Source organism: Linepithema humile, chromosome 3 (genome assembly GCF_040581485.1).
Source record: "Linepithema humile isolate Giens D197 chromosome 3, Lhum_UNIL_v1.0, whole genome shotgun sequence".
Lineage (NCBI taxonomy): Eukaryota > Metazoa > Arthropoda > Insecta > Hymenoptera > Formicidae > Linepithema > Linepithema humile.
The window spans coordinates 29,848,061-29,869,249 of NC_090130.1; the positions used below are offsets into that span (position 1 = coordinate 29,848,061).

The 21,189-nt window shown below is 45.2% G+C and overlaps 2 protein-coding genes across 5 annotated transcripts in view; one reads left to right on the forward strand and one right to left on the reverse strand.

Annotated features, from left to right (window-relative positions):
* LOC105669746 (protein split ends) overlaps positions 1–21,189 on the forward strand; it is a 161,391-nt gene that overhangs the window by 131,478 nt on the left and 8,724 nt on the right. For 2 of the 4 annotated variants that reach the window (XM_012362849.2, XM_067351221.1), the window contains one exon: positions 7,730–7,979. In XM_012362849.2, the coding sequence (XP_012218272.1) occupies positions 7,734–7,979 (246 nt within the window). In that variant the 5' untranslated portion in view covers positions 7,730–7,733. Of the gene's footprint in view, positions 1–2,870; positions 2,981–3,008; positions 3,458–7,729; positions 7,980–21,189 lie in introns of those variants that run through there. The other 2 variants (XM_012362852.2, XM_012362850.2) reach the window with 2 other exon arrangements.
* On the reverse strand, positions 14,668–20,964 carry LOC105669747 (pancreatic lipase-related protein 2). Its single transcript, XM_012362855.2, has 6 exons — positions 20,686–20,964; positions 17,671–17,770; positions 17,197–17,345; positions 16,190–16,425; positions 15,751–15,994; positions 14,668–15,602 (listed from the first exon to the last, which is right to left on the reverse strand). The coding sequence occupies exons 1-6, from the start codon at positions 20,741–20,743 to the stop codon at positions 15,364–15,366; spliced, it is 1,026 nt and encodes a 341-aa protein (XP_012218278.1). The 5' UTR covers positions 20,744–20,964; the 3' UTR covers positions 14,668–15,363.

Sequence of the window (21,189 nt, forward strand, 5' to 3'; positions counted from 1 at the left end):
TTCTTTTCATTTTCTTAATAAAAAAGTACACAATAATGAAGGAATACAGTCAACGATATCTCAGAGTTTAATCTATTTTATACTCGATTCTTGATACTGATCTTTTATCTATATGTTATCAGAACGATTTCTACAATTAGTTGCTAATTAGCTATTTACATAAAAAATTCTAATCTAAGGAAAATGTGAAATTTGCACATTTTCTAAAAAAAGATACAAAAAAACGAGCTATTAATTTTTAATGCTGCTAAATGCTCATAAAAGAATAGCATTAAATTTTATCATTACTCCATTTTTAAATAACAATTTATGCTACATAAAATGCATTTTTTAATTCTTGCTTTCAATAACGGGAATGAAGAATTTGATATCGTATCTGCGCGATTGGTCTCTATAAAACCGGTTTTACGTTCCTGAGTCTCTTTCAATTTACTCCAATTTCGTTTCTCAGCGCAACCGGACGCGTAAATTGCGCCGATTACGTGTTTCGCCGTCAGGATAATGCCTCAGTTGATTAATACCGACGTACTGCGAGAATTCCTGCGTTGTCCGCACCTGATCCATGAATGGTGCTCGCGCGTAGTTTCTACAAAGAGGAAATCGATGTCTCGCGAGCGGTGGCACTCTATAAATCTGACAAAGGCAATAAAACATCGTTACCGTTTTTCTCGACGGGACGTTAAAAATGATATTTTTTTTTATCCAACTCATGTAGCGTTCGATTTACATAGTTCGGCACGAGTGAAAAAGAAGCGAAAGCAATGAAAAAATATTTGTGGATGATTAAACGATAAATTATCCGCGATCCGGATCTCTTCGGAGCGCTATGCGATGCGTGCAGATTGAAGTAACAGGAAAATATTTTAAAGTAGAACAGAGCGGTTAAGCAAGCCGGAACACCGTTATTCCCAACGCGCGGCTCACGGGCGTCAAATTTTTTTTCCGCAACGCCAAGATGGCTTGTGACGAAGTGCAGAAGAGCCGTTTCTTGTCGCAATAAGAGAATTACAAGCGCGGCTTTTATGAGCGCGGGGTGGCTGATAGTGGGAATGGCGCAATGCGACGCCCCGGCTCGCATCCGTTCGCGAATATCGCGGAAGACTGCCGAGAGAAATCTGGTGGCGGAATCGCGATGACTTTGTACGACGATTCTTCGTTGAGGTGCGCAATTTATCTACAGCTAATGAAACGTCGCGCAATTTAAAGAGATTTCCAATTAACGCGCGTTATCAGAGCGGCGCGAGCGATTTTCCAATAAAAGACATGCGAATACCACGAGATCATGCCAGATTACGCGAAGAGCGCGCAGCGCAGGTGCGTCGGTATACGCGTGATAAATGTAGCGATGAGGAATGATAATCATCGGATAAAACGGCGAGAACGCTTGGTCGAAACGGCGTGAAAGGTACCTCCTTCTGCGCCGGTTTCGCCTCGTCTGACGCTTCTCATCTCCGTTTCCTCTCGTTCCCTCTGACAGGATCGCGTTCTTCTTTATTCTCATCTCGGCGTAGCGGCCTCCCCACTACGAAATCCCGCGCTCGTATCGAACGCCTCTGTGACGTCATTGAACTCTGTATGACGTCGTACCAGCGGCTCTCATCCGCGAGAGTCGATCTAACGGCGATGCGGCGAGCTGCGTAGACGAATGCTCGAACATTAACCGGACGCGGCTCGGAAAACCGATCTGGATCGAAACGCCAAGCGGCGTTTAATCGCCGCGATAAACGCGCCGCTCGCGAGCGAGAGAAATTGCAATTTTTGTGAAATATCCTCGAGCATCGCTTTCTTTTCATGTCGCGCAGATAGCGTGCGGAGGTAGCTGAATGATCGTTAAGAATGCATTAAGAGTATACATGGTATATCGGCAGAAATTGAAAGATCTCCCCTCTTGATAAGATTCCCGCCGGCACCTCGCCTCGCTTGCGATAATCGCGACGTCGTTATTGGTTTCTCTCAACTTCCATTCGACCGAAAACTGGTGTGGGCTGACAGTGCATAATCGGCCGTCCTACCGCACGCGTGGAAGTATCCCAAGTTCGGGAGGGAGGGGGACGCGAGGGTTGGGAAAGCATCCGTCGCCAACTCCCCGGGGACCATTGATCTGACATTCCCCGCGATGACGTCACCGCCGTTCGATAGAAACGGGTCAAACGTCACGAAAAATGGTCTTGCTCGAAATTCCTGGCTGTGATTCAAGAACCGGCGAATCTCGCTACTTCCTCATACATGAGAGAGTGTCGCATAATAAAGTCATGACACACCGATCTCTCGAAATTTTCTCAAATAACAATCTGAAAGATACGAGTTAACGGCGAGCGACAGGAGACGTGCAAATTGGCTTCCAACAACAATCCAAAGGATTAGAGAACATTTTTCGAACAATAACAAGCGGCGTTGTGAAAACGGCTAAAAAAATTAACATCGTCTTTCACTTCAATTGTAACGAAGAGACGGCGGCGATTGGATAAATGTCAATTGGCTGCGGAGAGTCAATTATTGTAATTCTAATTCAATACCGGACGTATCCCTAATGGAAAGCAGAACATTTCTCGTCGGGAAGCTCCGTCGGAAGTTCACTAAACTCGCATACGGCAGCGAGGTGAGACCGTTAGATCGGTGGTGGGAATACGATAGAGAGAAAACGACGGAGGGGCAGGGTCTACGTCGACATTGGCGAGGTTACTCCTTTGGCGGATCGGAGGAAACAGCAGGAGCGCATCTCGGAGGAGAGGACCTCTCACTGAGATACCCCACATCCCTTGTTTCTTCCCGGGCGCCCGTCCACCCTCGCTCCTCCCTCCTCCTTTTATCGATCCTCCTACGGACAGCTTTTGCTACATAACCAGCAGCGCTAGCAGCACCAGCACACACCAGTAGCAGCAGCAGTAGCAGCAGTAGAAGCAGCGTCGGCAGCAATCAGCATCACCCATCATCCCTCAGTGGCTGCCCGGCCACCACGCCGGCACAACTGCTTCGATCGGTCGGTTTGTGCGACACTCCACCACGCATTGCGTCACGCAGAGTCAGCCGACGGCGTTGCGCGCCTGTTTCTTAGTCAGAAAGAGAGAGAGAGAAAGAGAGCGAGAGAGAGAGAGAGGGAGAGAGAGAGAGAGAGAGAGAGAGAGCGAGAGCGAGAGCTTGGTAGAATACGTTCTCCGGAAGCGGCTGACGCGCCGGCCGGGCGCGCATGAACAACCGCGGGGGCGCGCGAGCGAGCCGAGTCTGCACGGAGCGCAGTGTGCTCGCAAGGGTTGTTCGGCTGCAGGCGCGCCAGTGCAGCCGCCGGTATACCGCCAGGCAGGGTAGTAGCGCGGGCGATGCGTCGTACGGCCGAGCTGAGCTGAGCTGAGCTGAGCGCGCGAGGAGGAGGCTCGTGTCGCAGGCCACCCTCTCCGCTCCGTCGCTTCTCCCATCTCCTGTCATCGCGACTTGCCTTCGACGGGTGAGACAGGACGACGTAAGTGCGATGTGTGATCGTCGTAGTACGGACGTCGACGTCGGCGTCCCGTGTGCGGTCGCACGTGCCGGAGTGGGAAATTTCGGACGCGCGTCGTTTCTTCCTCGGAAAAATGACGCGCGCGCGGAGCGGAATCGAATTGCGATTTCGGGGAGAAATTCCTTCCCCAGCGAGTCCGCGGAACGGGATTTTATTCCGCCGATGTATCCCGTCCGCGGGGTCGATGAAGGCAGACGACGCGCGATGGTCGATGGTCGATTTGTGTAGTACGCGTCGCCTTGGCGGGAACAATGACAGGTGACGAGAGACATAGTCTTTCCGCACTTCGTCGCATGCGGCGTTACACACTGGCGGAAAGCTGCTATGAGGATGAATGAAACTCGGCCGAATAGAAATTTCTTTTGCTGATAAACGAGCGACGTATTACGTATATTACGGGAAACACATTCGTGAATCAAATTGTGGATAGAAATCAACGCAAGACTTTTGTAGCGGGACGAAGAATGATCGTTCGTGGCTCGCTGTTTGATACTTGACAGAAAACTGATCGTCTAATCGGCATTACGGCGACAAGGGCACCCTACCGCGTCTGTGATTGATGTTTCTTGTCTGATCGCTCGGCAAACAGCGCGACGTACGGCGCGACAACTAGCGCGTTAAGTGGTCCGAACTTATTGTTAGTCTTTCTTCGTCTTCTACGGACGCGACGACCATTATTTTACGTCGAGCGGGTTTAACGCGCGATATATCACCGAGAACTTTTCATCGTGTATTCATGGAACATGTTTCTTGCACGCGTAGTACGCTAGTTTCGCGAGTCAATCAACATCGGAGTATGCTTGTTCAAAACAATCAACTTACTTGTTTCATTAGTCGAAATTTAACGCTCCTTTAGGTTATCATCTTCCATCTATTCCCTTCACTTTGCAGATGATCAATTTCAGCTTATGCCATGTCTGTGCGTCGAACCTCGGGGCTGATGATGCACTGTAGCTAGAGCTGGCATTCGTCACATTGTTAAGCTTCCCCGTCGAGTAGCGCGAAGACGAAAAAAGAGGCACCAGATCGATTCTAATAGCGCGGCGAGTCAATAGAACGAAACTTGACAGTGGAAAAGGCATAAAAATAGCAGACAAAGCGTGTACTTGGCCGTAGAAATATCGTGAACGATGTTATCCCGCAATGTTGGGTTGTCCTTGCTCGCGCGATCGCCGTTACGCTGTGTCAAGGCAAACTGCATACGTACGTGTGATATCAGATCGGTCCGATAATTCGCGTTCTAACAACGTAATAATTTTCATCGAACACATTTCGATCGCACCTTATAACTGCTCCCATCCTCGCTGCCCTCGGTTTCGGGGGTGCGGCTGACACGTAATCCGTGCGAATTTTGGGTATTAAAAGCAAACTTTTCGATGTCGTCTCTAATCCGCTCGTAACTCATAATCCAACCCCAATTCGCAAATTGAAATTCAAGTTTTATCATAAGCTTCTGTAAGGAAATGATTCTGCATGCTACTAAGATTAATAATTACATTGTACGACGATATTTTGATAATAATAGCGCGTTAACAGCTGTTTTTAATTATCACAAAGTAATTTAATATCGATAACATACGATTCTATGCCGATCAAAGCTCCCGGTGGGAAAATATTTCGCATCGCAATTTTCCGCGAAAGAAAATCCGTAAAAAATTCGCAGCTGACCTTGTCCTTCACGAAATTACGCGGTGTCACACACCGCCGTGAAGTCCCTCAGGTCGTGTATGTTTTCACGGCGCCGAGTGCGAAGTGCAAAACAACGAGTCAATATATCGATTCATTTCCGATAATATATTACCTCCCATGGCGATAGCACGTGTGCGCGCATACCTACGTATCGCGTATCTGCATCGGTCGATCTTCCATCTCGGTGTGTCGGGTTTCGTGTTCGGCGCGTCGTCGAAATTGTCACGACAGCGGAGAACGCGCGAAAAAGTACGCTCCCGCGTTCGACGACTATGACGTATCGATCGTTGCACGCGCCTATCGCCAGAAATAACTGCAACGGTAATCACTTTTAACAGGCGAACGCAATTTTTAACGTATATACCGCGCTCTGGATAAATTTCCAGCACGGTATGGGCGCGTGTAGAACATTTGGAACACATTAGGGAATTCTTATTTTTAGAGAAGGTAATCCAGAGACGATAATGAGAGCTGCGATGATTTCATGACGATCGAAGTCGAAATAATCAGTTTCTTCCAGGCGTACGAGCGTATCGCGCTTGTCCATTCATTATTTAGTAATGCTTCATACTGAGACTGCGACGGACTCGTCATAAAATAAATGGAGTCTCGACGCTTCACCTTTGATATCATCGCTTACTCATCCGCGGCATAAAATTCTTATAATAAGTTATTCGCATACGTAGATGTATAAAAATAGATAAATGTGTGATTGGCGCATACATTTATTTTCTCCCGCGTTTGAAACGTTGAACGCATCGATCAGTTTTTCGCGGTCTAAAGTATTCTTGGAAATTGCGTATTCGCGAATGTGACGCTCGTCGCTCGCAAGGCTGACTTGCCGCCCTTATCGTCGTTTATATCCCTCATATACGACGCGTAGAGTGCAGGGAATCACACCGACACAGGTAACGCGAGTGTCTAATGTCGCGCGCGTGACCTGCCGCATCTCCCTGCACAAAGTGCAACGAGGCAAGGTACACGACCCGACTGCGAGCGATGGCGATATAGAGCGAGCCGCGTGTATTTCTAGAGCAGCCGGTTTAAGAATAGAACGGCAGGTAGACGCCTGAATTAAATATAGACCGGTTGAATGACCGGCAAGTAGATTACGAAATTTCATTCAAGTCACGAACTGTCCGTCGGCGCATTCGTCAATCGGTATCTCGGTATCTCTCATGCGTCCAATTGTTGATTAAACATCTTCGTTACATTAGCTAATTTAGACACCGGGGCTCCCGTTATCAAGAAATCCGGTTTTGATAACCAGTAGAATAATAATAGATGCCTGACGAGCGATTGCAGTTTGTACTGCAATCAGTCTAATACGAGTGACAAATATGTGAGGCTCAAACAGATTTTTCCACCATCGTTAAAATTTGATTCAAAGGACGCTGTTTCATTTTTTTCGATTACTCTTCAGAAATACGCAAAAATATTTGTAATGTCAAAGATATCTGTCATCTTTGCTTCTCTCTGTAGCCTTTGCATCGAGAAATGCAAGGACTCATGAGAGATTACTGAAATAATCATAGTTCCGACAGCTGCGAGATTAAAGCCGCGAGATTTGAGAATGAATGCGGGCAGGAAACCATTTTCCCGTGGATGTCATAACGCGACATTAGGTAGGATTATAAATACCTAAAAATGAAAGGGCAGACTGGAGGGTGTTCGTGTCTGGAATATATGAGCGACTAAAACCGGCTCGTAGTGGCCCAACGATAGAAATGATTAAAAAAAGAAAGATTTGATGGGAAACCAATAACCAATAGCCTATTCTTTCCCAGAAACTAAAATTCTCCATTTGTTTGTCGACGGAAAACTGAAATCTCACGTATCTTCGAGTGAGACTACTTTCGCACAAATTGATACTTTAGAATTTCGGCACTTTAAAACTGTCAGGAGTATAAATGAAAATCTATGCGCATTACGGTGGAAAAGTCGGAGATAAAGAATGTCGACGACGGCAATTGAGCCAGATGCGATTCGCCGGATGTTCTTCAAATGAGCGGAATAGCTGGCATGGTGGTTCGATATCCTCAATAAACCACAATGCACCGGGACGAGTATATTGTCGGGCGCAGTATATTGTATTGCGCCGTGTCGGTCATTGGATTCCTTGTCGTTGGCTGATTAAATTTCGCGACAATACTTCAGTCTTCGTAATTTAGAGGAAGAGAAAATTACCGAATTGAATAAGAGTTTCGTCATTATCTCGTCATCCAACGTAGCGTAATATTGTGTAACTCGATCTCTCGCTCAAAAATTGTTATTTACACCTTGTGTAATTTTGGTAGATTCAATCTCGCGTCAATTTAGAGGGAAAGAGAATTCTTTAGACCGGAAAAAAGTTATTATTTTGTATAAATATTATTCACTGCAATTTTGTGCAATTTTATCTCTATTGTTGTTTACAATCGAATCTAATTTATGAATCACATTTCTTTAATGAAATTTGTATAATAATGTTTCTGTATATATTCTTTCTAATTTATACAATTGAGTAATAAGAGATTGAAGTGAGATTTCTCGGTCATTTTGCAGAAGGATGCCAGCAGCTGGTGCGGCCGTGCCGGCCGTTGCCGAAGGGGGTCAGCTGGAGGATTTAGACGAGCCGCCGGAGCCACGTGCTCGCGGTGGTGGCGGACGGGCCGGCTTGATGAAACCCCTGGTGGTATTGGCCCTACCTGGGATGTACCTCTTCTACAAGTACAGCCAGTACAGACGAGAGCAGCGCGAGCTTTCGCGCAGAAGAGTCACCGAGCGGGAGCTTCAGCATCTTCATCACAAAATCGTGAGTGAATTTTTGCGTCCGAACTTTTTTTTCTCGTCGGGCAGGTCGGGAAATATACGAGATAAGGATCGAAACGTCCCACCTGTTGTTACGTCATTGAATGTTACGTTTGAGCTTATCTTCAGCCTTGAGTCAGACTGAGATAACAATACACTTGTACATATTTATTTATTACCGAGCGCAGACTTGTTTGTATTATTTTTACGCCGAGGAGACGAAAATACAAGCTGCACCGTGGTCGCGCGAATCTGGAATCGAAGAGCGAAAAAAAAAAAGCGGATAAACGATGGCCGAAAATAAACGTGATACATTACTATTGGCTCGAGTAGCAATTTATTATACACACGCGCACCGTAGCGACTGGATTGGTTTTGTTTCCGAGGATAAACGGCAACTCGAAAACGTGACGCGGTGGAGGCAGGCATTATTTCTACCGATATTGATCCCTGACTCGAGTAACCGGCCGATGAGTTGATAAAAAAAAATATTTTATCCTTTCTAAATCAAAAGGATTTACGCTGTTCGACGTACGTCGCTTATTGGATCATCGAGCCGCGCGAAACGAGGCTCCCGTCAACGGGAGATTGCACATCCCCGCGAGGATGTAACTGGCGATAACACGTGCAGATGAGACGGGGTGAGGCGGCAGCTACGTGAGAGAACGCGAAGAAGCGGTGAAAGGGTTCGATTACCCGCGCGTAACGCGATCATCCCCCGTCGAGAAAGCTGTATCATCTCCTAAAGACTACAGCTCACTCTTGTACGCCGCGCGATCCTTATTAAGTGGCCTTCCTAACCGGCGCGTTTTGTCTTTATTATTGTCTGGAAATACTCGTTAGCCCGCGACGAAAGGAAGATCACATCGCGTAATGATGTCTCGTAACCTCGATACCTTGCTCATCGAATCCTTTTAACTTCTCGCGTGAAATAATGTCATCGGCTCTCTTGTTGGAATTCTCTTGCGAAAAGTAACGAGAGTCTCGATTTTACAACCGCGAGAGAATTATCGTCGCGTAATTTAGGAGCAACCGTATCTTTTTGAGCAAAGATTTTGAAATGCCGGCCGGCAGCCGCGTTAAATAACAGGTCCCCATCGATACTCGGGCAGATAGCTGATGCTGCGGAATTTACGTCTATGGAAACTCGGGGGAACTCTGTAAACTCTGAACTCCGTATTGATTTCCGTCCGTCCCGGGCTATCGTGCCTCGGTCGACTTAGCAGGTGCTGATCGCTGACGGGGGACTTACTGCGATGTAAAGGCGCACGATACTGTATCAGAAATGGCGTGTGCTAAAAAAATTTCTCGTTTGCGATGAGTGGCGGAAGGCCGATCTCTCCGCCTGATGCTCCAGTTGGATAAAATAGCCGCTCTCCGACGCTCGTGCGTTTATTCCACTTAGATAAAGTTTAAATCTCGGTTATGCGACGTGTACAAATTGTTCGGCGCTGTCACGACACCAGCGCTCCAGTCATCCTCTCAAGGTCGTTCCTTGCGGCGCGTCCCGGTCGGAATAATTTGTTAGGTCAGTGCCGGGCTTGGCGGAGCAGCCGCGGCAAGATGGAGAGAGTAAAAAGTGTCCCCGCTAGGGAAGCCTGCCAAGAAGCTGCACACACGGTTGGCGGATCGTTACTCGGATACCACGGATACCGCGTGCAGCCTCCATAACCGTGGATCGCGCGCTCGCGGTGCCGCGCAAACCGGAATTTCGCAGTCGGTTCACGTCAGGTCGGGCTGATTTATCGTCACGCGGTATGCGCTATCGGAAACTGGAACTGCTAGACCGCGAGAGAAAGCCGGACGCTCTCGATACCTCATTAGCAGCGCGGGCGAAAAGCGACCCGGAAAATTATTCGAAGCCGGATCGGCGCGCGCGCGCGCGCGCGCGCTCGCGTGATACTAAACTGCGGGGCCTTGGGAGTCCCTGTAGCGAAAAACCATCAGCCTCAACCTTGACAATAAGCACACGAATAGCACAGGCGGTGCGAGTCGCGTCGCTCAAAAATCCAGCGATCCTTGCGATCCTTGCAAAACTTGACGAGGGCGCGTGGTGTAAATAGCGACTTGCGTTTTCCCAGATAAGGCTCACGCCAACTCGACGTTAAGATTCCGATCGTGCCTGCCCAGGCATGCGGATCTTATCCACCGTGTGGCTTTATTGCCGTCGCGACAACAGCGAACAATAGGCGAAAGGCAAGGACAAAAATCGATGAGTACTCGAGATTATCAGATATTGCGCTCTTCTTTACTTCGATATTGTTTCAACGTTGTTTGCCACCAGTTTCGTGTTTCCACTTATCTTATCCGTGGAACCAACGATATTTCAAGTAGCACGATACTTTGTATAGTTTTTTTTGTTTGTTACTCAATATTTCTTACAATTTTCATTTTGTGTTGTCGCGAAACAGAAATTAACAGGACAATTGAATGTCTTTGGTGAAGATAATTTAAACTCGAGTGTATTTTTGTTTATAACCTAAAATGGGACGAGCGTTTAAATTACACGCGTCGTTTGTTTTGCGTTGTATTCACTTTATCGCAGTTTTCCTTTATATTAAATTTGGAAACTCGGGATTTGTACCTTCGAAACAGTTGCAGAAACAGAGAGAATTTTCTCTCTCGTAGCAACGTAATTGAATTTGCAGGAAATAACAAGCCGACGGGGTTGTTTGCCGTTGTACTTTGCGACCATCGGCGGACTAAAGTTTTACGCCCCTGTCTGCTGCTTTTTGCGAGTCACGTAAGTGTACGTCCACGCGATTTCAGAGGCTTATTGTTCACCATCCTTCGTCGGGTTAACCGTCGGCGCCGTCGGTCGCTCGGCGAACTAATAAACTTTTCGATCCACGGCCAGCTAACGATCCGAATCGTGCCGCCGTTTGTTACAACTTTCATCTTATCGTCGGACATTATTTTGTTTTACCTTAATTTACATAGATTTTCGAATTACCCGACAATGCTTATTTTATAAACTCGGAAGAAATATTCTGATAAAAAAGTTTCTTCATAAGAGGGATAATTTTATAATTTATGTTGCCAATTTTTATTTTTGCAAACTAATCTTTGAAGCACAAATTACACCGCTTGGTGTAATTTTACAAAGTGCATGCATATCAGTTTTAAATCAGAAGTTCGTGAAGTTAAATAATACTCCGCTAAAGGGCTTGGTCGTTGACTCTCCTAACGTTCGGCGTCGGGGGTTGATAATACCATTATGAGCCGCACGAACCACCATAATGTGCAAATGTTAGATACGCGGGTTGATACAATCTTCCACTTCCGTCGGATTGCGTGAGCGTTATTTCAATTTTGAGAAGGTCTCTCGAATAATTTTTTTTTTCGTCGTTGTAACTCTAAAATCTCATAAAAATATTTTTTGTGAACGTCCTTTCAATGTAATCTTTGCATGTAAAACTGAATAGATTGCTGCGGTATTAATATATATGCGATATTTATTGAGAACAGATCGTTACAAAAACAATTACAAAAAATTAGAAACAACGATTGAAGAGCTATTCATTTTGTTTAATTTCATGCTTAAGGAAATCTAAGGAATCCATCCGGAATAACAGAACGAAGCTATTAATCTGTCATTATTAAAGAGAAAGCTGAAATCTTAATAAAAAGAATTTGTTGTGTCGAATATTCAAATCTCTTTTGTAAGTACCTTTTAGAAATTCTATAATTAATAATTAAATTACCGAAGTGGATTTTATTATTCAAAATGCGAAAGATGGAACGGTCTAAATTCATTTCTCGCTAACTTGATATTCTCAAAATTTCGAAGTCTAATTTATCTCGATGATTGGAGAGGTTCTCTCGGAATATTTTGACGGGTCGCAAATAGCGTCCTATCAAATACGTGGATACGCGGAGCGCTGCTTCACATTTATCTACGGTTGCCGGTAAAAGGAGATTCAATTTTCCTACTCGGGTTCCATTATAGGACAGCTTAGAATTAGAACGGAACGAAAATGAATTAAACGAGAGAGAACGAACGGCGCGAGTAAAGGCTCGCGCACCCCACGAACTTCGAACAACAGTCGTAACTGTCTGGTGTCGTCAAGCGTAGTCTCGAAGCCGCCCTTGCGAAAGACACCGAGCGAATAAGTGTGGAAGAGTGTGTCGTGATGTGACCGTAGTTCGTGTCCCTCGCAAAAAGGTGTTGACGAGACGCTAAATGCCTCAGGCGTCACTCTCGGTGTGAATATTTGCAAGAACGTTAATTGCGTAGCGTTGTCGGCATGCGTTCTAAAGAGATTTTTTTTGTTCTACCAGAATAACTCGATTGAAGATCTAGCGCAGTCACCGATGTCTGTAAATTAATCAAGAATAATTTATTCGCTATCAAAGCCGCCTTTATTTTATCCGCTGATACTAAAGGTCAAGCTATTGCATTGCATTGGAACACTTTGCATATAGCAAGCTTCGCTCAAGATAGATCGTTGGAGGAATAAAAAGTACAAGCAGCAGAGACAGAATGGAGGGAAGATATTCCTTCGTTCAAGTTTTTTCCCGGACAAAATCTTATGTAAATGTATGTATTGTAAACGTATCGCGTAACCACCATGGGGTTACGCGCGTCTAACATGTTCGCAACCTCGGCAACGAGAACAAAGAAGGATCGATATCCACGACGCCGGGCTGGTGGCGGTGGTGGTGGTACGTTTCGTGTTTCGTTTCTCATTTCCGCGGAGGACAATGCACCCGGCGATGCAAGGATCGAATAGTCGATACGCGCGGCAGCGATTTCAGCGGCGCGGAAACTGCCGATGTAAGTTCGTTTCATCGATCTGCGCAGCAAATGTAAACGACGATAAACCGCGGAAGACGGTTCTATCTTTGTTTGGCCGACGAAGAAGATTCCGCGTAAATTTCGAGAAATTGCGGGTCGTTTCTGCGAATCTTGAGAAAAAGATTTTATCGATCGGACAGTCTAGCGCGGAAACTCCTTTGCGTAGTCCTGCAGACCTGAAAATAAAAGGCTTATTAGTTGTAAAAGGAAAGAGGGAAAAGTGCGAAATTAAACTTGATAAATATTTAAATTGAAAGGCAGGCGGCGTCGAATGCTGGTCCGCTGAGGAAATGTCGTCTCCAGAACTCTGACGACGATGATAGTGGATGAAAGGAAGTGTCCAGAAACCCGGAGCCGCGCTGTACGTGTATAACCGCGAGAGAATATAGCCGGTAACGATACTCGAGGGAGCGCCTGCTCGAGAGAACCGGCGTCGAACACGGTCGAACGTGCTGAAGCGTGGACTACGAAAGCCGCCTTAAGCCTTTCCGCGCAGCGCTGCTCTTTCAAGACTAGGGTCATCTATAACCCTGGCCATTGGATTCTTATCGACCTGCCCGTCGCATTGAATTTTTCAGTGCGCACGCCGGGTTGATTGACCGCCGGCCAGATCCCACGGAGCCGATGTCGCTCGTGATTCCGAGATGTATCGTGAATTCCGATCCTGTCGATGCTCCCCCGATGCCTCGCTCTCGTGAGCGGGGAATCCGTCCCGTCGAAAGGGAAATAGAAACGGCGCGACGATGCCTCCGCGCGTCTGATTTTATTCACTTATTGTTCGTGAAATCGAACGATACAGCACAGCGGTGCGCGATCGTGAAAGGTCACGATGCTATCTTCAAGATGAGTCAGAAAATGTTTTCTGCCTTACATAAATCATCCTATCGATCCTGAAATTGCATTCCGACCGCTGAATGTGTTATACCGTTCTGTCTGCAGTTTGTCTAACTGGTGTTGTTGTTTTCTCGCGAACTTGGGCGAATTCTGCTCTTCGCTGTTTACAGAGGAAACTTTTCAAAAATCGCCGATGGACTATATTTTCACGAAGAACGAAATTATGACGACGACCACCGATAGAATTTAATGCCGCGTAATAATTAAGAGGGCCGTCTTTGTTCATTTATTAGTTCGTGAAGTCTTCCGTGAGATGTTCCGTGAAAGTTAATCCAAGGAACGGATAGTAAAAGTTGTTCCAGTCTAACGAGCGTTAAAAATGGCAAGACGAAATTCCTTCGAGGACGCGCAGTTTGGCTGTTTCGAAACTCAAGTTCGGCCGATGAGTTTCACAAAGTTGAACGAGTATCGCAGAGCCAAACTTCCGTAAGAGGACAATCAGGTTGCGTTTATCTATAAGGAATGAGCAAAAACTGCCGGGCGTAGCACGGAGTACCCACTCACCGTATGCTAATTTAATCATAAACTGAAGAAAATAAAAAAGTCATATTGAAAACACGAGGAAGCCCATATAGAGCATAACTACGTTTCGCAATTCGCGTTCCACGTGGAATGATGCGGAATAAAAGCAGCACGAGGCTGGAACGATCCCGCTGGCCTTTTTAAATATTTGCTACTTCCAGCACGCGCCATTATTCTTCGTTTGTATTCCCCCATGTTCCCATCTGTTACTTGCAAGTTACTTGCAAGTTTTAATACGATGCCTTTCCCGTTCGAAATACACGCCTTTCAGAGATTCGCTCATCGATTTAATCGTAAAATGAGGAATAATAAAGTTGGCCTTGAAATTTACATACCTCAAAGGCAGGAAATGGCATGAAAATTGCAGGTTGTTCTCCGATCATTAGCATTCTTATTCGTCATTCACGTTTTACATTTTTTTTTTTTTCCTCGATGCATACATAAGAATATGCCATTTCTAATAAGTATAGAGACAAAATTCTAATAAACGTCAACAGATTTATTGAATTACGTGCCGGAACTTGCGTATAACTTTTCGTGCTTATAAAAGATGTACGGGCAGACATTAACAAACGATACAAATTAACTTCGTCGTATTCTTATAATCTGAATTTATTATCGCATACGACACAAAAGTATTCTCATGCAAAGTCACGTTCCGCTATTGCAGTTTCAGTCACGTATTCGTCCTGTTATGAAGCTTAAACTATAGTCGCGCTAAAATGACTATTGCTCTCGTATATCGTTGACAATTAGAGGTAGAGCTGGAGAACGGTAAATGTTGTAAACAATGCGCCCCTATCTGGCACGAGATCGCAGTGCTTGGCGTTAAAAGCGGCCAGCACGAGTTGTTTTCTCATCGACTCGATGGAATTGGAATTCGAGCTTTTCGACGTAGCATTCCATAATGAACTTCTCTTGTTTATCCTGCGGGTAAATGCTTTTATTATCACCGTAAGGATCTTCCATCTTTGGTCGCGCTATCGAGAATACTGAAGACGGCAGAAATGTATCAAGCGTTTCCATCGCAAACACATTATCTGAAATGGTGTCGCAAAAATATCCTCCCTTCGTTAAACTTTATCCGAGATAAATATCTCGGCGGAAGCGATCGTCAACGAAGAATCGCTTCTCAATGTGGTTCATCCAAATCAAGAACGTTGCGCACCGATCCTCATTTGCCGGATCTGTGGCGCGTCGAATTTCTCGCGTACGGCGGTTTCGCATTCGTGCTCAAATAGAATTTTCCTCGATATCTCGCGTCGCACTTGTAGCCCATGTAAGCGTCCGGTTTCCACACGCAGTTCGCCCGAATCCCGGGATTCCATCTCGGGCAGCGGCTTGCGGGAAATCCGTACGGACTGTTCACCGACTCCGCGTAGTAGCGCCAAGCTCGATTGTGTCCGCAGGTGACTGGAAACAAGGAACAATGATAGTCGGTAAAATTGTTGTAACAAAAAGAAAGGAATAGATTTCACTTTCCCCGATATATCTTGGCGAAGCGAAATTTCCAATATTTGGAGAAAGTAAGAACTTGAGGCGCGCCGTAACAAACACTCACTCAATTGATTTATGATTCTTCTAAAACCCATGCGTAAGATGCTTCTCAAATCGCAGCCGGGCTGACGCCTGCTGCCGCCGTTGGGATAAAAATCGGCGTGGCCGATCGGATTGGCGAAGCCGAAATGACCGCCGTCGGTGTGAATGACATCGACGAAAGCGGCGTCGGCCCACGACAGGTGGCCCTCCTCCCCGGTGTCCATGTACAAAGGATAAGCCGGATCCAATCCGGTGATTCTGCCTATCTGAAAGCGCGTTTTTCACTGTTCAGCGCTCGCGTTTCCACCTTAATATATAGCCTGTCGATCGCGTCGATATCGCGCCTCGATTGAAACTGCCGGCGCTAATGTGGTTCCGATAATGCGGCCTTCGATTAGCCGGGGGAATGTGCAATGCGGTGTGACCGGCGATCATTATTAGCAGACCTTACATTACCTTACCTTTCGGGGCGCTAGTGCTTTCCCCATAAAGCCGGCGGCCTCCGCGCCCAAGCTGAAGCCGATCACGTGAATTTTCGATAAAGGGACCGCTTTCTGCGCATCGAGCCAGCTCATCATGCGGGCCAAGTGTGGTCCGATGATTCTGGTGTTCCTCACTGCCGTTACGTACCATGGTAGCGTTGTCAGTTTCGGCCAGTCCACTAATATAACGTTACAGGACGTGCGACGAAGGTAGGCTGAAATAAAGACAACAGGACACAAGTAAATTGCGGTGAATTTTTTAATTAGATTCTTCGCTTGATGAAAAAATTGCAAATGAAATCAATGTGAATCGATCAGCCGCGAAAGAATTGAAAATGCAAGAAATTATTAAACAGAGGGTGGGAGGGTAGAAACAAACCAGTAAACAAAGACGATACCTTAGGGTGCCGTAGCAAACTGAATTAGATCAAGACGCGCGCTGAAGAATGGAAAAGTTTGCAATTTATCGTAGCAAGTTAACGCTCACTATTCGTCATACTGACAGGGTATCTCTTGAGGTTTGGCGAAGTATCCGCGGATCATGTAGTTACTAATGGATCCAGCCTACTCGCTCACACCGAACTTTACGAGCAAAAAGGAAAACGAGGCATCACGGTGACTTCTAAGAAGCTATTTTGGTATTCAGAGCGGATACATCGTGTTTCACGTGTCTAAAGCTAGGAGTGCTCTTACACATTTGTCATCGTCGAAGTGCGGCGAAATAAACTAAAATTCGTTTCACTAGAAACACTTTTCGGAGACCGTAAAAAACTTTCCACCGAAGCTTCGCAGCTTTCGGAAAGATTAAACTTTTTCCATGCATACCAAAACGCGCTAACAGGTTTGTTTTCAAACACACTCCGCTTTGCGCGCCTTCCTTTTGTAAATATAAACACTTTTTATCGCAATTAATTAATCGTCGCGCGACGTTGCATACAACGCGACGCCTTTCGATTTGCTAAAAAGTAAAAAGGTGATAAACGTACCGTTTTTTACAGTGACGGCACCTTTCCCTAAAGCGCTGTCACTGTATCCGTGAATGAAAACGACAGTCGGGTGTTTTACGTTGAAGTTACTTCTCCACAATGTTGTGACATCGTTGAGATCCAGTAGAGTTGGATACGTCGGATTCCGCCTGCCGTGGGTTAATGCGAAACGCAAGAAAAATGTCGCTATGAGCAAAATTTGTGAAATTTAATACGGTCGATGGCAGACTCATCGCTTTGCGAGATTCCAAAAAGAAAATGAGAAACTAATTCTGAGATTTCACTTAACGATTAATTAGAGAACTAGTTACTCGAATAACTTCCTCACGAGTTGAGGGGCTAATAATATTTCCGGTCAATTATACCTTAGTTTCTCAATCTTGACGATATTGAAACAGGAAAATTAGGTTATATTTGAAGCGTTTGAAGTGCGTTATTGTATGACGGGAGTTCCAATTCATGAGCAACGTCTACCTGGTATACAATTGAAATTCGATGTCCCGATTGAACTGGATGGGGCAGCAATAGAAACACGTACCGGTGGGAAGTAAAGTCAGATGCAGTATAGTGTCTCCTGGTAATAAAAATAAAATGACAATCTTAATATAAAATGAAAAATTTTTAAATGAAAATGAAACTTTTCACAAAATCCACAGTTCGAACAACTTCGAACTCTATGTATCTCGAGTCGAAGAATGTTGAACATGAAATTTACTCTAAATCCATGTCCGCATATTTATTTTCTAATCGCACCAGATTTACAGGCGGAATCTTCACGCAGGTGCAAAGAGGTACATTTAAAAAATACATTTCGATTAGAAGGTAATGACAACACTTTTTGAATGGCCATTTTGACTCGTTTTTTATGTGTTCCGTTCGTTCTATTAAATGGTGCATAATGCGAGCGACGGCGACGGCCGGCCTCGACCAATCGCTGCGGTCGTCGTCATTGAACCTGACGATGGTCACGTTATGTCGCGTGTTGTGCAACTAACGGAGATCAACGGTGCACGATACCCGCTCTGCCGAAGAATCCCTTTACTTCCCCTCGTCGCGCAAAAATGTTTCGATGCGGAACACGACCGCGCGGAAACTCGACGCTCGATTTCGTGGACACGCAAAGATATTTGCATTTATCTAAAGAGTGGGCATATTCCTTCAAGCTACGTTAATTTATGATCTTTGTACGATTTAAGAGATATATCTTTTCTTTCGACGGAAATCACAAACACGGAAACGTTTATCGAGGAGATCATTCCCTCGCTCGGTTCAAATTAACGCTTTAACGATCTGCAACGTTGATTCTGCTGACAAATCGAGCAGTCGTGTCCCGGAAGGTTAATTGTCGTGTAACAGCCACCGTGGCTTCCACGTGAGATAATTCCGAGGACGTACATGACGGACCATCTCGACCAGCGAACCTATCCGAACGCGTTCGGTCGCGTGTATCGACGCGACGTCGAGAAAAACGTACGAATAATCCGTCGTTTCATCTACTTCGGCAACGCACGTGATGTCGTGCTCAGTCGCAATTAAGCTCGCACGGAAAACGTACGCGGTTAAGTGGCTGTCGAGTTCGCTCGCTCGCAAACCCTTAAGCCGTGTACTTTGGCGAGCAGCGCGTGGGGAATAAATGGCTTTTTGTATAGAAACAAGTATTGGGTTTTAATTATTGCGTGCCGAAAGTATTCTCTCAAAACATTCACGTCGCGGAAATAGAGCAAAGCGAAAATAAATCTAATAGAAGCGTCGTTATCGCGGCGGGCAACATGTCGCTGTCGGAAGCAGAATTCAACGCGCGATAACGCAAACCTGTAATATACAGAGGTGTACTTAAACAATAAAGGCAGGAAAAATGTTTACGATCGAAAGTCTCCAAGCACAATTTACATTTCAGGCCGCGAAGACTTATGATTGCGTAACGGGATAATTAATTCGTGAGTGGCCTCTCGAGAAAAATAGGTCGCGGTTTTATACACTTTCGCCGCTCGCTTATTTCGCTGCGAGAACAATAGCAGATTATATCAGCGCAGGCCTAACGAACGTCTGCTCTTGGAAATTTGTGAACGAAGAAACGCTATCTTTTCTAACAGGTTAGTAGGTGAGAGGAGCCGAGCGAACGGGAATAATACAAAGAGATGAAATCTTGCACACAACCGTTATACTGAACCGTCAATTCTTGTTTTATTATTGCCACAATTGGCATTACTGTGCAATAATGCTTGCCGTGATTTGCACCAATTTGATGACGAGGCAGCTGAAGCGCATTTTTTACGTCCGCGGCGCGGTTCTCGGAACACCGGCAATGCTTGCGGTGTCATTGCACGCAAAAATTACAGTATTTTTCAACGTGACAATTACAGGAAGAAGAGCCTTTTCAAATGCTCGTGCTACTTTGTACAATTATGCTGCTTCGTGTCCGGAGTTCAGTGAACTTCACGTGTTTTTACAAGCGAATAGAATTTTGCAATAAATTAAATTAAATTGCATCTGGTTTAAGCAGGCTGCATCCGCTCGTCAGTGGCGATTTTATTGTACGTGAAAGCAGTGTGCGAGTTCCCAATTCTTGCACTGATTACGTCGGACGATTTGTGATAGCGTTATGAAAAAAAGGGCCGTGCCAGAATTCCACGGTGGAAAGCTCATGGCGTGTCGTGTTTATTAAAGCATTTTTCACGCAGGATGCATTACGTGTCCCGATTACCTCATTTCAAATCGTATCAATGCGTTTTAGCGGGTTTACGTTCCGATTCGATCGGAAGCGATGCGTGTCGCTACTTTCGATTGCGATATCGTACGCCACTTTGTATGAAAGAAGAAAAATGTGAGTCGGTCAAAAACAAAGTTGTAAAAGATTCAACACAATCGATAATTTTGCTTCCGAAAACAACCGCTCTTGTTACTATTTTGCACCGACATGCTTACCAAATTCCTTTCATGTTTAACGAATCATTTATCAGCGTAAATTGCCACCAAAGTCCAGTTATTTCCCTGTGTTAGAAGTCTTATTCTTGACGTCGTTAACGTAAATCACGCTGCCTTACGTGACGTTGCCTTGTTATTAATGAAACGGAATTACACTTAGCACAATCACGCGCGCTGACTGCATGGGAAATTCAAGCGAGTTGCATGATTTAGTTTTGACCCGCTGATGATTACCAGCGCTAATCAAATTTCCCACTATGTTAAATATTAGCCTATACATATATAAATAATTACGTGTAACATACACGTGACACTACAATTCGCGAATATTATTTGTATATCTCCTTTTAATAGAAGCGTACCATGTTTCGGTAATAATTAAACTATAAATTATATATTACTAAATATTAACAAAACATTAACGCACGAGGATATGAAACATAATTACCGCGCACAGCGAATCGATACGCTAACGTATACGTTTTATGATTTATGACGCTTTAGGAAAACCAACTGGCACTCGCGAATTATCAAGCGATTTCTTGCACGATCGCGCAAATTTACCTCTTCGAAAAATATACATATTACAGAGCATAGGCACAAGAAGAGATGGGAGCGTCATTGCCGAGCACTGCAACGTCTCTGATGACGCACTGCACCGTAATCCTTAACAGTATCGCTTTACGCTAGATTCGAGAGGAAACTGCCGGGAATCAGCGCTAGCCGATCGTTTTGTAGAGCTCCCGTCATCTTCCCTGCGTGCGAACGCAACATGGGCGTCACGATCTACTTTTCTCCTCTTTTCATAATACTGACCGACAATAGATTACATACGTAAGAATTTGTACGTTACAGAATTATTTTAATTGCTCCGCTTCCCCGGCACTAATTCGGTGCGAACACGCTAGAATTTTACACGTCGCCGAATCGAGAATAAATTCTTATTTCTTATGTAAGAAATAATTATTTTTATTCAATGGCGTGTGATTTTTTTCTCGCTTAACGAGACGTGTCTGAATAATCTTTCGTAAAAGAAATTGATAATAATAATTCTATCTACGTGCTTGC

Coding starts and splice junctions, on each gene's coding strand:
- LOC105669747 (XM_012362855.2), bottom strand. CDS start 20,743: ATGACGCTCCCATCTCTTCTTGTGCCTATGCTCTGTAATATGTATATT. Junction 17,346..17,670: donor GAATTTCAATTGTATACCAG/GTAGACGTTGCT, acceptor AACCCACGGCAG/GCGGAATCCGACGTATCCAA. Junction 15,603..15,750: donor AAGAATCATAAATCAATTGA/GTGAGTGTTTGT, acceptor CCTTGTTTCCAG/TCACCTGCGGACACAATCGA.